Source organism: Ostrea edulis, chromosome 6, assembly GCF_947568905.1.
Source record: "Ostrea edulis chromosome 6, xbOstEdul1.1, whole genome shotgun sequence".
Lineage (NCBI taxonomy): Eukaryota > Metazoa > Mollusca > Bivalvia > Ostreida > Ostreidae > Ostrea > Ostrea edulis.
Window position 1 is genome coordinate 57,999,488 of NC_079169.1, and position 16,574 is coordinate 58,016,061.

General features: G+C 35.4%; 1 protein-coding gene across 1 annotated transcript; it reads right to left on the reverse strand.

Annotated features, from left to right (window-relative positions):
- Positions 1-2,137: 2,137 nt before the first annotated feature.
- LOC125646977 (apoptosis inhibitor 5-like) lies at positions 2,138-16,491 on the reverse strand. Its single transcript, XM_048873661.2, has 13 exons — positions 16,289-16,491; positions 12,703-12,864; positions 10,938-11,103; positions 9,131-9,282; positions 8,527-8,667; positions 8,059-8,124; positions 7,740-7,934; positions 7,077-7,255; positions 6,874-6,967; positions 6,573-6,692; positions 6,363-6,406; positions 3,981-4,108; positions 2,138-3,139 (listed from the first exon to the last, which is right to left on the reverse strand). The coding sequence occupies exons 1-13, from the start codon at positions 16,355-16,357 to the stop codon at positions 3,069-3,071; spliced, it is 1,587 nt and encodes a 528-aa protein (XP_048729618.1). The 5' UTR covers positions 16,358-16,491; the 3' UTR covers positions 2,138-3,068.
- Positions 16,492-16,574: the final 83 nt, after the last annotated feature.

The window sequence follows — 16,574 nt, forward strand, 5'->3', positions numbered from 1 at the left end:
TTTGGATTTCTCACATATTTGGACCAAACTTTGACCCACAACCTATCTTTTGCCGTTATCTATGGCAGCGTTCCAAAGAGATAGACACCCAACACAGAAAATAGAAACCTGCATACAGTCTCACTAAGCCAGCGCTACAACAAGACCAATGTCCTACACACAAACCAACAAGAGGCCCAAGGGCCACATCGCTCACCTGAGTTACCTTGGCCCATATCTGAAGACTTTCCATATATATTTGCATGTAAAACCTTAGTCCGTATTGTGGCCCCAACCTACCCCTGGAGGCCATAAATTGAATCTACACTATGTCAGGAAACTTTCTTGTAAATCTCAGCTCCTCTGGCCAATTGGTTCTTGAGAGTATGATTTTTAAAGATTTTTTTCTATTTATTCCCAATTTCTCATGTAAAACTTTGATCCCCTACTGTGGCCCCAAGGGCCATGATTTGAGCAAACTTGAATCTGCACTATATCAGGAAGATTTCATGTAAATCTCAGCTTTTCTGGCTCTTGAGAAGATTTTCCCTATATATTTCTTTGTAAAACTTTGATCCTCTATTATGGCCCCAATCTACCCCCAGGGGCCATGATTTGAACAAACTTGAATCTGCACTATGTCAGGAAGCTTTCATATAAATTTCAGCTCTTCTGGCTCATTGGTTCTTGAGAAGAAGATTTTCCCTATATATTTCTATGTAAAACTTTGATCCCCTATTGTGGCCCCAACCTAACCCCAGGGGCCATAATTTGAACAAACTTGAATCTGCACTATGTCAGGATCGAAGCTTTCATGAAAATTTCAGCTCCTCTGACGAAGTGGTTCTTGAGAAGATTTTTAAATGACTCCACCCTATTTTTGCGATTATCTCCCCTTTGAAGGGGGCATGGCCCTTCATTTGAACAAACTTCAAAGCCTTTCACCCAAGGATACTTTTGGCCTTTGGTTATAATTGGCCCAGTGGTTCTTGAGAAGATGAAAATGTGAAAAGTTTACAACGACGCCGACGGACAAATCTCACGAGCCTTCGGCTCAGGTGAGCTAAAAATAGAAACCTGGATAGTCTCACTAAGGCAGCCCTCTACAACAAGACCAATGTCCTACACACAAACAAATAGAAACCTGCATACAGTCTCACTAAGGCAGCCCTCTACAACAAGACCAATGTCCTACACACAAAAAAATAGAATACTGCATAAAGTCTCACCAAGTCTACCCTCTACAACAAAACCAATGTTCTCCACACAAACAGAAAATGGGAACCTGCATAGTCACTAAAGGCAACCTATACAATGAGACCAGTTTTTATAGACTCTGGTTTTAATGGTTGAAGGTTATATGCAACAATATTCTGAAGAATTTAGTTATGTATGGGAATTCATTAATCAAGGTTTATTAAACAAAAATGGGGTGGTCCTTCGGATGAGACCACAAAAACCAAGGTCCCGTATCACAGCAGGTGTGGCACGATACAGATCCCTCCCTGCTCAATGGCCATATGCGCCGAGCATAGGCCTAAATTTTGCAGCCCTTCACCAGCAGTGGTGACGTCTCCATATGAGTGAAATATTCTCGAGGGGGACGTTAAACAATATTCAATCAATCAATGCAAGACGTCATAACAGCAGATCCAAATAAACTCCATCATGAAAATGATCTTTGACAATCGCAGCTTACCTCCCTTGCTGATGACGTCAGAAAGACCCTCTGTGATGTAAACAACCATAGACAAGTATTTATGGTATAACTATGTATTTGCTGCACAGCTTTGAAAAATGCCACAGTGTGCTACATTAAATTGCAGCATTAGGTCACAGAAGGGTGTGGCAATGTACCTCTTCCCAAGGAATCCTAAATTTAGAAAAAATACGGGTACAAAATCTTCTAACACGATGATTTGTTGCCATTAACAGCCACAAACACTGCACTTTAGTACATTCGGTAGTAGCCAAACAATGTGGACACAAATAGATTAATGTGAAATCAAACGTGCCAATCATTTTTGATTTTCAGAAGACTGAAACAAATCAACATAGAAATTAAATTCAACCGCTTAGTTAAAGCGAAGAGCACTGGAAGTATGTAGGCCAATTACACGAAGGTGAATTAGCACTGCATAATCACAAAAACAAAATCTGAAATTTTTAAAAATTTATTTCACTTTCATACAATGTACACTTTCATGAAATTCCCCTATGTATATACATGTATACAAGTAATGTGTGCAACATCTGACAATAAAATCTAACTAAAAGCAAAACAAGAAATTAGAAGTATTTGGGCCTTAATAAAGGAATTTAAGATGAAAAACATCAATTTTTCAAATGCTTTTAGACTTGATCCATCTTGATTTTTCTCTCCAACTAGGATTATTTTCTTCCCAGGTAACGGACAACATATATACTTTCATAAGTATAATTCAAGTGGACATTTACACACTGTCAACAGTTTAACTAGGTCTACATAATATTTGGTATTAGTCTTCAGTAATGTTTTTAAAAGCACTCGTGGACAATCATTTTCCTCCACTTAAACAATGATGACTGGTAAGGACTATTTCATCGCTATTTCAGTATAAAAAAAAAATAAAAATAAAATCGAAAAACACAACAGTATTCAACAAACTGCATCTCTTCTCACTTTAAGGTTACTACACACCTTAAAAAGAGATCGACAAAGTTTGTCTGTTTCACATACATTTCTGATATTAAAATAAACCACCTGGCAATCAGTAACCATGCTGGCTATTCTAAGTGTTCCTGCTCCAACGCTGATCTGAAATGTCAACTCAAACAGAAGGCTAGAAGTTGTGTATCTGAATTGTTCAAAAGTTATATTAACTTCAATTTATGATTTTTAAAACTAAAACATTTTGCTTGTGATACACAACTTACAGCCTATCTGCCAATCACATAATTCCGTAGTCTCTTCTATGGTTCAAAAACTTAATATTAATTCAGTCTGCATCAGTTTTTTTTAAATCAATGTGATATATGTTTCATTAACCTATGCAGCAGAATGAATTGAATGTTAAGTTTTTCCCCTTGGATTCTTGCAGAGTTGTCCCTCACCATCTCTGATTGCGTCCTCTACCCCGCCAGCCCCCTCTTCGGTTGAATCCTCCTCGACCCCTCTGACCTAAGTTAAACGAAAATAATAATTACTTAACCTTTCAAGTAATTAAACATTAAAAAAAATTTTTTTCCTTTAAGTGGCATAAGTAACTTTCTTCAAATTGCACAAGTATTGGGTGTCATTTTATGGTTTTACTTTTCATTGCATGGTACTACATGTACAGTATAGATATCCATAAATAAGACTCAGCCACTAAGTTTCATTACCAAGATTATCTTAAACATACAAGAAACATCAAAAGACTAGTTCACAGCAAGAAACATTCGCAATGAGAAGTTTCTCTCAAAAATTTCTTGCATGTGAATATAAGTTGGTTTACAGTAATTCAAATGAAATGATTTATCAACAAAGTTGGGTACCCAAATATAGATACAAATGTATAAGTTGTTGTGGCATCTTTCTAATCATCTATTTTCCATTGTAATGTCATGTGTCTAAGAAGCGTTTGAAAAAAGTATTCTCACAAAACAGTACAAATAAAGAGTCACTATATAAAACACGTTTTACTTAATATCAACTCTATAGGTGACATTCACCTCCAGGCCTTAGTGAAATATCACTTCCCTGGGGCTGATAAAGCAAGGTTTCAACTTCATCAATAATTATATAAAATTATGTTTATACAGCAGGAAAAAATACACTGTTATAAATGTATATAAATGAAGCTTGTCGGTATTAAACACAGATTTGAAAATATACTGTAACTTGCTTGTGTCAGTAAACATAAATCCATTCAAAGCATAATGGTTTATGAACTGTTCACCTAAAATAGTTAACAGCCACTACTCTCATTAAGGAAAACAGTTATCGGCCATACAACTTAAGGTCACCCCCATTCTGTTACCTGATTGGAATGCGCCTGCTTTTTCACTGAACTTCCCGCTGGGTGGTTGATACAAAGATCTGTCCTGTTTGTGGGCTTTCTTGCCACCGGCTCCATTGGACTCAAATGTGATTAGTGTTCTCTTTTGGCTAAAATTACAAATTTCTTAAACATAACAAGAGGCCTACAAGCTTTATCGGTCATCAGAGTACTAGTTAAAAGTATCACTGGTCCCAAGGGCCTTATCGGTCACCTGAGAATTAGTTACATAAAAGTATCACTAGTACCAAAGGGCCTTATCGGTCACCTGAGTATTAGTTAAAAGTATCACTGGTCCAAAGGGCCTTATCGGTCACCCGAGTACTAGTTATCGCAATTCACCTTTGAATTAGAACGCTTTGGCCGATATAGTATTGCGTTGTGTGAGGACACAATTGAATCTGTTTGTAATACAATTGCGAAATGCAACAGAAACTCTCATTGGTCCATATGTATAAGTCTGCCCAAATTCCCTTATACGGGAGTAGTCGGCATTTGAAAACATGACGGCCAGATGGAAACAAACTTCAAAGGAAGAAAGAGGAAAACTTGTATTCTTGTCTCATAAATTTAATATCAAAAAAATCCTAACATATTTTCCTACTATACTTGTGTCCAAACATACCTTCAAATATTTATTAAAGCCCCATATGACCCAAAAACTCACAGCTTTTGATGATTTCGTTCATTGACGTAGCCATGTTAGGTAGCCAGTCAATTCGAATCCCGGTTCATTTCTATACTTGCACAATGATGTCTAGATATGAACTATTCCCCAAAAATATTTTAAATAATATATCATCCCAGTTCCATTAAATGATAATTATTCAAATAGCTAAACTCGCGGCTTTCATCAGTCTGGGCCGGTCTCCATCTCTGCCTCACGAGTGGTAATTTAAGGACCATAATGGGCTTATGTAGCATTTTCGTTGATAAAGAGCTTATTTTACCTTTACAAAAATTTTATTTTTAAATTTCTATTAATTATTCGTGTTGATAATAAATGAAGAGCGAATACATAACTTGCAACCAATTTTATGAATAGATACCAATACACATGTGGCAACAGAGTTCGAATTGACCAGCTACCTAACATGGCTACGTCAACAAACGAAATCATTTGAAGTTGCGAGTTTTCGCGTCGTGTGTGGCTTTAATGAATATTTGAAGGTATGTTTGGACACAAGTATAGTAGGAAAATATGTTAAGATTTTTTAAATATTGAATTTATGAGACGGCAGCCTCAACCGTGCGCAGCTTTTTGTGCCCCGTAAATCGAAGGTTTTTATAAGAGGTAGATCTGTATCACAATATTTTTTCAGAGAGCTACAGTTCTCCAGCTAGTAATTTTCTAGTCCGTCCATCTTATCTGATCACCTGAATCCACTCGAGAAAGTGGGTGGGCTGTAATCGGCCAATGAAAACTCTTGTTGTATTACATCAAACACGTCATTCAAACTGTTCAATCGTCTCATTCAATTGTGTCGTCACACAACGCAATACTATATTGGGTAAAGCGTTCTAATTCAAAGGTGAATTGCGATAAAAGTATCACTAGTCCCAAGGGCAATGAAATCAAGAAAACAATGTTCCTGTGCTGAATACCTAACCTAAAGTCCAATATTCAGCAACAGTATAAAATAAAATGTGTTATTAAAACTTAAATGCTCCCAAAAGTGCCTATACTGATGAATGGATTTACATAATATGTACAATACTAACATGACACAACTAATTTGGACCCGTCCTGGAATCAAAACCCTGAGGTTGCGAAAACCACAACTTTGGTACATGCTTTTCCTAAATATGCATTTAGTTTCTATACCATATCAGGAAACTTAAAAGAAGTCTTTCAAATGATAAAAACAATAATCACTATAATAACTTTGGTCCCACCCTGGAACCATAACCCTTTACTCCGGGGATCATAAAATTTAACAGTTTTGGTAGAAGCATTTCTGCTCTACATCACTATGCATTAAGTTTTTCTTAAAGATGAGCAGTTGTAGAGAAGATTTCAGAAAATTGGTCAATTTTCTTCCCATCCCTAAGGTCCTGGGGGTGCAGAAGTCCTGAAATTTACAACGTATGTCCCCATTGTCCCCAAAATGCTTCATATCAAATTTGAAAAGAAATGGAATGTTAAAATGTTCCAATGTTAATGCATGACAACAGATGCTATTAACCAATTGCAATAGATCCCCCCCCCCCCCCCCCCCCGAGTTTATTCAGGTGACTTAAAAAGATTTTGTAATTTTCCCTCATAAATGACACAGTCATTGGAGAACAAGTATTTCATTACATTCAACACTGGGAAAATCAAGAAGCAAAACTGTGAATAGTTACAGGTCAACATCAACTTACCCAGCTGTTCCTGTTGTTGTTGGTGCAGCTTTTTCTACTGGTTTCTGTAAATTGATATATATATATATGTTTTTAGTAAAACATGTATAAGGTCACATACTTCAATTAGCCTTCTATGCACTACTTTGAGAACATTTATGAAAAATCCACATTTATGAATCAATTCTAATAACAATTTTGCTTTACATTTTTTATTAAAGAGATACATACAACCAATGGTTTCCATGACAATGTCACAACAGATTTAAAGGATGGAGGACTATGAAATAGATCTTTGATCATTGTGTTGATGTTGGATGTAATCTTCAAAGCTGCCACCTTAATCTTGTTCTACAAAGGTTGAAATATGTCAGACTCTCAATATACAGCAACTGATAGCATTTACAGACCTAACATTTTGTAGACCCATCCTAGTACCCATTCACAGAATACTGCATTCAGAGGTATGGGTAACTCTTAACAAGAAAACCTCCAACCACATAGTTTGAATACATAAAACAGACTGTTTTACCTCCTCTTCCTTCAACTCAGTCCCTGTTTTGCCCTGGAGGGCCATTCTAAGGTGCTTAATATAAACCTGAACCCCTCGTGCAAAGTACTGTAACCTACAATGATGAACAATTATTAGCAAGATCACACTGATAAATGTCTCCCTATCAAATCAATATTACAAAATCATATTGAAACTTCAGACAATAATCAGCATGAACTCACCTTATTTTGAAATCTTTTAATCTGTCCGCATTTTCTTCCCCTGCCAAGAAGTTGGGTAGTTTTCGACAGAGCTGATGAAATGTGTACATCAGACACTCTACTGCAGAAAACTCCAGTTTAGGTTCCTCGCTGTGAGACTCGTCCTCATTCTCCTCAGCCGGTGGGAGTGGCATGTAGGACTGCAATACAAATATTGACATCAGATGAATTACTGAGATTAATTACATCCCCACTAGCCTGGATCCATGATAAATCCCAATAAAAACCCACAGATTGAATATTCAAGTGTGAACAGTTTTGAATTTTTTAAACAGGATGGATGGACAGAGAATGTACTTGGTATCTCTTGTCAACTTGAGGCATAAAAAAGATCTATCATGTTCCACAGCATGCAAATCATAATACAGTAAAACTGTAGGGATGTTCTGTAAATTATTTTCTCTCCTCCTAGTACAATTTAGACATATTTCTGTTCCTGATGACTTAACATTCTGTTTATCCTCAAACAAAATTGATAAAAAGTACATCAGAATTCTGTATACCAGCACATAATTATGATCAAAATATGTCAATTTTTAATCATACTCAAAATACTGGTCAATTTAAAAACCAAAACATTTCTATAAAACAGCTAACACGCAGACTTAAATAAAATGTACTTACAATTAGACTATCATACAAGTTCTGTAATCGTGTTTCAAGATTTTCAAAATCCCCTGTGAACTCTGAGATTTCAGCCATCAGTTTAAGCATTTCCAGTTTCCCATTGATTCCTTCCTCTGGGCTAGCCAACTTATCGAGGTGTGGAAGGACATGATCACAGAAATAACCAACAAATGCTTTTGAGTGGACATTTTTCTGTCAACGAAAAAAAACCAGACTTTCATATCATTTCACGATAAAGATTCTAAACAAAATTTTCACCCGAGTAATGACTACTGTCTGACTGTACGAGGAATTGTGGGTAAAATTTTACACTTACAGAGAAGAGTGGAGCTGCATGTTTTATACACTGCATTAGTCGGTCTACACAGTCTGGATCTGTTGCCTGCAATCACAGATGACAATAATCAATCAGATGCCCTCTTTACCCCTGTATACAACTTACTTTCACAGCAGAGCATTAAATCAAGATGTGTTTGTAAAATGATGATGTCCCTTTATGGCCAAACTCCAAGGTCATCATTTTTTGTACAAAAGAAAGATTTTCTCAAAAGGATTCCACATGTGAAATATGAAAGCCCTGTCACCATTTATTCAAAGTTATGGCCAAGGTTAAAGTTTTGCAGAGAGACCAAAAACTATATGCCCTCGAATCCCTGACTAAAAAATCAAGATAAACATGCTTATTGTTGTTGCTTATATATGACAAATACTCCAAATGTTTGCTATGTATAATAAGGTATAGCACAGGATACTATACAGAAGAATTCTAGGTTGTAAACTATACATCAAATGGTTGGTCGAGCTCTGCTTGTTCTGTTACGATATCCACCAATTGTTGTCTCCCTTGAACTGTTGTCATGGATTTCTGACATTTCAGGATCTCCATAATAGCTATAAACTCATCCTTGGTCACATCTTGTAATACCTGCAAGTGTAATAACATACTAGTATCTAGTGCTAAATCTAGGATCTAGAGAGGGCACACATAGATGTTCAAAAGGGCAGTTTTTGTCGCGGCAAGACAATTTCGGGGCACTTTCATTGTATCATACTATGATAGAAATAGAATAATCATTTAGCCTCTTTAAAAGTTAATACCCGCTGCATTGATTTTAAACTTTTCAATCAACCTTGTGAAATAAAGAACAATTGTTTATATTAACAAATATTCTAAAAAAAATTATAGAGAAAAAAGGGCATGGTGAAATTAAAAAGGGCATGGTGCCAGCCAAAAAGGGCATGGCATGGCGCCATGCTAGTTTGCTTTAGATTTAACACTAAGTATCTATCAAAGAGAATAACATATATATAATAAAACAGTATTAAATCTTGTTTTCTAAAATCTGCATGAAGTCAGATTACAAGACCTGTTTTTGATCAGTATTTACTTTTTTACACATATTTATGAGGAGTTCCTCTGAGTGGCTGTCAAATGTGTCCTCTGGTAGTGTTTTGATCCTTGCACCCAAAAATTTTATTGCCTTCTCTCGTACTGTATCATCTTCTCCCAAAATCTGACTGAAGATTCCCTCCAATGAGCCTTAAAAAATAATAATTCATCATGTATTAAATAAATTCCTTTGTCATTATCATCTGCATATATGACTTGCAACTTAATACATCCTAGAAACAAAAGATGTCTCTGCTAAAAAGATTCCAAAAACACCCCCCCTCCAATGGTTAGGGTTAGGGAAAGGTGGGATAAACTACATGTAGTAAACAATTATTTCATGCCTAATCGAGAAACAGTTAAAACTATTGCTCTGAGGAAGTGGCAATGACCCAGAAGGCCTACGGCTTTTGACAAAAGTTTCGCAGGTCTTCTCCACTACCTAGGGTCAATTGTTTTATTAATTAATCTGCTAATAGTTTCTCATGTGACCGGGATACAGCTCATCACATGATCGCGTCATGTGATGAATTGTTTTACCCCTGCTCATTTTGTGCACTGATTGAAGTTGGAAACCAGAAAAGAATATGTAATATAAATTTTTATACATGTAGTAGATTAGGCCATCATTAAAAAATTTTTGTTTGATGTACCCTGACCCACATTTTTCAAGTCGGGCAGGTAGGTCGGTATCTTTTTTTCCTCTTCGGAATGTCATGAAAATCAGATTTACAAAATTTACCGATGTTTTCATTAAACACATAACGCTGCCAGACATAATAGAGTTTAGAACATTCATTTTGTACACATTGTATATTATACACATAAATCTTCCAATGTCTTCTGAAATTTTCTTAGGACATTTTGTATTCGTCACGGATGAGGACCTCTACAGTTGTTAATAAATAAATTAACACCCTTTTTTATTACCACCGATTGATTCTTCTATTTGTGGTTTGACATTCATAATAGTAATCACCTAAAAATTTTAATGTGATCCATGAATATCCAAGTGAATTACATGATGACAGCAATTTACAATCAATTTTAATATTGCTCAATATAATTTTAATGCCGACTTCCCCGCATCGTTCAATTTGTTGTGACGATTATGTTCCATTTGTGTGTCTCAGTTTAAGAGCAAAGTAAAAGTGCCTTTCACCTATTAAATCGTCATAACATTTAAATAATCCCATATCAAAATTGTATGCGTGCTTTTTCAGAAATATATATAGACCATCAACTTGTGGTCCGCCATAATTTTGGTGTGCTGTCTCGCGTGATTTTTTATTTAAGTAACATGGCTTTCAAACTTTTGTACGCAAATATGATCAGGCCTCCACGGGGGAGTTCGTAGCTTCTTGCTCTATCTTGTTGGTAGATAATGTGGTAATTTGGAGCAGGGATGCGGTATATTTGATCGTTCATATAAAAGAGTGTTTGAAAAGTTCCCGGATTAACAAATGGTCATTATCAAAGTGAAAGTAGAACCGAAAGACGCCCAAAGAACATTTTGATACAGTGTAACAAAAATGCTGTAAAACAACCAGTCCAAAAAAATGGCATCAACTTTAAAACTAAGTCGAAGAATTTCTACTTTCCAGGGAGGAAATTTTTTTTTAAAAATTTCGAAGTGTGGAAAAAACGATTAGGTCGGGACAAATTTCACGGGTCGGTCGGAGTACATCAAACAAATCAATTTTTATTTTAAGCCTTAGGCTATGATTCAAAATAAGTCCTTTCAAGTGATTCTGACTTTACAAGATTTTGTCTTAAAAATCTCCAATACTGATGCAGTAATTTACCTTTACAATCAAATTTGAAAAGTGTGATAAAGGAGCTTTGTATGAGACTGCTTTCTGTCGCATCATCTGTCCCCATCAGCTGAGTAAGCGCTGATGCAATCTTTGAGACTTGTTCAGGTGCAGACTTGCACAAAGTAGGTAAATCTTTGATGGCCTGCTTACGTGTCTACAAAATCAAACATGTTCAACTTGGAATGAATCAGTTAATCATAATGGAATCAAACTGCATTGTTCATTCTTGAATTTAAATGTCTATTCATTTCAATGCAGTCAAACATGGAATAGAAACAAGAGGCCCATGGGTAACATCACTAACCTGAGTCAAATTTAAAGATTTTCCCAATATATATATGCATGTAAAACTTTGATCCCCGAAGGCCATGATTTTTACCAACTTGAATCTGCACTATGTCAGGAAGCTTTCATGTAAATGTAAACTTCTCAGGCCCAATGGTTCTTGAGAAGATTTTTTAAAGATTTTCCCTATATATATGTATGTAAAACTTTGATTCCCTATTGTGGCCCCAACCTACCCCCCTCCCCACTTGAATTTGCCCTGTGTCAGGAAGCTGCCATGTAAATTTCAGCTCTTCTGGCCCAGTGGTTCTTGAAAAGATTTTTAAATGATCCTACAATATTATTGTGATTATCTCCCCTTTAAAGGGAACATGACTTTTCATTTGAACAGACCAGAAAGCCCTTCACCCAGGGATGCTTTTTTCAAAGTTTGGTTGAATTTGGTGCAGTGGTTCTGGAGAAAAAGTTGAAAATTTAAAAAGTTTACAGATGGACAAACAACGGACAACAGGCAATCAAAAGCTTACTTAAAGCTCAGGTGAGCTAAAAAGTAAAGTCTAACCTGCAAATAGTTAACAATAGATGTCTGAAGACAACACAGGGTTCAAAACTAACTTTTTCAAGCACTAGTCCGCAAAGCATTTCACTAGTCTGTCCAGTATATCATCTAAAATGATTTTCATTTTATTCACTGTATTTGATCAAACCAAACACATCACAGTTGCAAACAATTCAGTTTCTGACACCTACAGAAGAAAAAGATCACCATACTTTATTTTGCATTCAAGATCTTCAGAAGCATACAGTAACCTCCATGTTAATCACGTTACCCCTTTTATAAATGTCCATAAGTGTGTTCGACGTTCCCATGCTCAGTTCTTAAGAGTCACAGGAGTTCGAAATTTTATCAATAAAGTCAATAAAATTCACTCAATTGACCAAGCCATGAGCTATGTGTTATGAACTCCTGTGTTAGAGTCGTGAATGAAAGTGCAGGTGTTCTTCGACCACACTACTTAGAGAGGTGGTGCGAGTTCTTGCACATAGAACCCATTCTCGTGATGCGTACTTGGTGTTCGGAATCAACAGGAATTTGTACTCGTGCGAAGAACGGCAGTCTTGAACGCACTCCATGTGTTTGGAAGATCAGCATGTCATTGTCATGCAAACACTTAACCATGCAGGTAATCGCCCATAAGTTCAAATATCTAAGAGACTCAAGACAAATTTTCTAAAATCTTAACCAACACAAGATTGATTTCCGGATTTTAACTAGTCCGTACAGACTAGTGCTATACAGAGTTTACTAGTCCGACATGTTTTTTTAACTAGTCTCGGACTTACGGACATGAAGTAATTTCGAACCCTGCAACATAGCTCACCAGGAAGTGTGATCTACTTGACATATCCCAGTATCCCCCTTTAATCCAAAAGGCTTGAAATTTGAAATTACCCTGGAGATACATACCATGAGATCATCATCCTCACACAAATCAAACATAGCATTGACAGCTGTGGCTGCATGACTAGGGAAATACTTGAAGAAACGAGTGATGAACTGGGATGCTAGCCGTTTTTCTCCTGGCTCACCTTTAGTAGCACTAAGAATTGACAAGAATTCCTCTTCATGCTTAAAGAGAGAACAAAAATGTCTGTGTTAGTTAAGAATTAGCTGCAATAATGTAGCCCTCTCCCATTTTTTTTTTTTGGAGAGGGCTACAACTCCTTAGGATCTCCGTAATAGTGCAAATGCGGGAGTGATTCTCAACCATTCTAAACATTTGCCGACTTTCTTTACGTAAATAAAATGATATTCTATGTTTCTTAGTCAATATATAAATTTTCAACCTGCAACTTACGATTTGTGAGTCTCTATTCTATCATTTTTAACAATTTCGATATATTCCAATTAGAGGTGCGCGGTATTACCGGTATACCGGTATTTTTCTGGTACCGGTATGTACCGCGGTACACGAGGCGAAATACCGGTATATTCAAGTCTGATAACTCTTAACGAAAATATAAAATTGAAAGAAGAAAAAATAATTTAAGAAATTTGTGTACGCAGTGACTCACTTTATTTACATCGTTCCCTCATTGTGATGCAATGAAAGGTAAGTCTAATAACTGTACACAATCGGTAAAACATACGAAGTATAAAACGCGATGATTTGATTATTAATGATATGAAAACAAATCAAAATTAAAGAAAAAAATAATAGAAAACATTTCATTAAGTTATTATTTTAATATATAAGGTAGATTATAAAAATTGTTTTTATGTTGTTTGGTTTATTCGGGTCGGATACCATTTCCGGCTATAAGGCAAACCCCAAGTAAAAAATAAAATAAAATGGCAGATGCAGACTTGTGCGTTCGAAACAACTGTTCATCGCGCGAGTACAAATTCCTGCCGATTCTGAACGCCGACTTTGAGGTGCAAAAATGTAGGAATTGTGGTAGAAGAACAAGAACACGTTCATACGCACATGTTCTCGTTATTCTCTTTAGAGAAGTGGACAGGCGTATTCTACATGTAGAAGTTCTCGTCATTCGCGACTCTAAGAACTTCTAGACTACTTTGAGATCGTGTCAAATAAAATCCACAGGTTTCCCCCTATTAATTATTTTTATAATCGTTCCAGTCAGTAGTCTAGTCACAGTCGATTCTAGTCATGATACAGAGACACTGCTATATTGTATGTACGATATACTTATACGTTTGGATTAAACTTTTGTTCTGTTAACTGGTTTAAGATTTAAATAAGATATTTTCCTTATCATTTATATTTGAATAAATTAAATGCAATTTACAATCAATAAACTAATAACAGCTCATTATATACAATAAATCACAACTAAAATCCACTAAAACTGAATCATACAATTAAAAGATTAAATCTGCGGTATACCGTGGTATGTACCGTGGTATTTTGCAAATACCACGGTATACCGCGGTACCTTTATTTTCTGAGGTACCCAACTCTAATTCCAATTTCTCGATTCATATTTGTGAGCCATGTTTGATGACTAAAGTTTTAACTTCCGATTGTCAAGTTATTTGCATTTGCCATATTAGGTAGTATTTACATCAATGGACAAGGACGGTGGAGAAAGCTATTTCGTAGGTATTGAAAAGGTTTAGATTGAATATCAAGTTAAAATACGAACAACAGCATTTCGGTAATTCAAGGTATCTTGTATCGTATGTATGTTGGCAGTATTCATGTTATGTGAAACAGGACCTCGTATGAGTCATTCTTTAAAGATCTCATCTGATAGACCTATGACATTAATTTCTAATACCAGATTGAGATGCTTGGCAAACAACCTTGGTTTAACACAGTTGCTATCATGGCTATGGAGTGAGCAAAACAGATAAGCACCTCAAGTACTTGGCCAGGGTACCCACCTAAAATGCATCATGAATCTATAAAATATTTCTGTCGTTTATATTGGAAATTATAGTCAGTTGTAATTTTATTCAAATATTCTTTCAAAATGAAACACACAATACCATATCTTTAACTATGCAATTCGGGATTATTCAAGTTAGGTTATATTATCAGTTGGATGGTACTTCATTTCAACCAAAAATCATTTAAAGGGACTGATTCGAGATTTTTGATAAAAATACTTTTCATTTGTAATGTTAAACATTGAAAATATAACTCATTTAATGTTGACAGCCAAAATTTTGACCTTCTGAATGCAAGAATAAAAGCAATATTTTAGCCTTAAATCTGTGTTATGTAAACAAAGACTCGAGTCTTTTTATGTATACAAAGAAACAAGTGAAATATTGATTTTGTAAAATAAAGCATCTTAATTTTGCATAGTCACAGATTTTAACTTTTAGATGACACATTTTACCCCCAAAATGCTTGAAATGTGAAAGATATAATAAAACTTAGATTGATATCCATTTCTTTTGAAAATTTTGTAAACAATAATCTTTGTTTACAAAACAAATAATGAACTCTATAAAATGAGATTCTGTGGTAATGTATATCCTTAATTTTCATGTCAAATCTTTTAAATACATTAGACAGTAGATTTTGATCATTAAAAGTGAAAAAGAAAATTTTGGTGAAAATTGTGAATCAGTCCTTTTAAATGATAATACTAAATTTATATCAGGTCCAGTTCAAAGACTATTTCTACCTACGTAGCTATTAATAGCTACATAGGTATTTAAACCTACTTAAAGTAGCTACTTCTACCTGCTTTTGAAAATATAAATAAATAATAATTAAAGCGCATCTTTTAAACAGGTCAGTCGTTTCATGTATCATGTTGTGCACGTGCACGGCAAAATTCAGAGTGTAAATTTGAATACTTTACGAGGGTGGAGAATGCATGAAAATTCGCCCCAAAAACTTTTAATATAAAACTGCATGAAGGTAAACTACAGATTTGTTAGACATTCTACACTTTTTCTCACGTAGCTTTGATCCTAAACTCATAGAAAATGGAACTGGGTGAAGTTATTGATGCAAATTTAAAAAGTTAGAAAGTAATCATTTTTGTGCAATATTTTTGTGGTATTCATCGTCAGTGTAAGTGAATCAAGAAATTTGGTACACGCCATATTGCGCCGTTCCTGCGTTTGGCCACGAAATGCAAGTAAAGGAAAAAGTAGGTAAAAATAGCTACCTGGAGTAGGTTTAAATACCTACGTAGCTATAAGTACCTACGTAAAATAGTCTTTGGACTGGACCTGTATATAGCGCCTTATATTAAACAAATTACTCTACGGCGCTTTACAAGGGTAAGAAGAGGAATGCAACAATAAAACAATCAAATGTTCAAAATTAAATGACAGTATGAGTCGAGTCCGACACAAGATATAAATCTTTTAAAATATCTGTAACAATAAAGCAACAGTAATAAACAGGTGGACACATAGGGGCTTAATTACTGAAACAAAAGTTTCCTTAAGTCTTTTATACTTTCGTTTCCGAGTAGTTGGAATGATAGAAATAAAACTTTATTGCTTTAAATTTTAAATAAATAGACGCCGATTCTTCTGGTTCGGCTACCATTGTTCTTACCTCGCCCGCTTTTTCTTTAGCATCGGCAAGAACTCCAAAGTCTTTGTACAGCTTCTCTATTGTAGCCATAGTTTAATTTTCACACTATAATACAGGCCATAAAATAAGTATTCTTCCAAAAAATAAAAGAAATGCCAACTACTGATAGCGTGGGCCAAACGAACGGAAGTTCAACGCCAATGGGATTTCTATCCCGATTAAAAAGAAAGATGTTGCTAATATCAGTAAAATGTCCTAAAAATTCATTCTCATAAAATAGCTGTTGTGGTAGCAAAATTGCAAAATA

Excerpts from the sequence above, each read along its gene's own strand:
- LOC125646977 (XM_048873661.2), bottom strand. The coding sequence starts at position 16,357 with ATGGCTACAATAGAGAAGCTGTACAAAGACTTTGGAGTTCTTGCCGAT. Across the intron at positions 12,865-16,288 it reads CTAAAGAAAAAGCGGGCGAG|CATGAAGAGGAATTCTTGTC; the intron begins GTAAGAACAATG and ends TCTCTCTTTAAG. Across the intron at positions 6,693-6,873 it reads CTGAGTTGAAGGAAGAGGAG|AACAAGATTAAGGTGGCAGC; the intron begins GTAAAACAGTCT and ends CAACCTTTGTAG.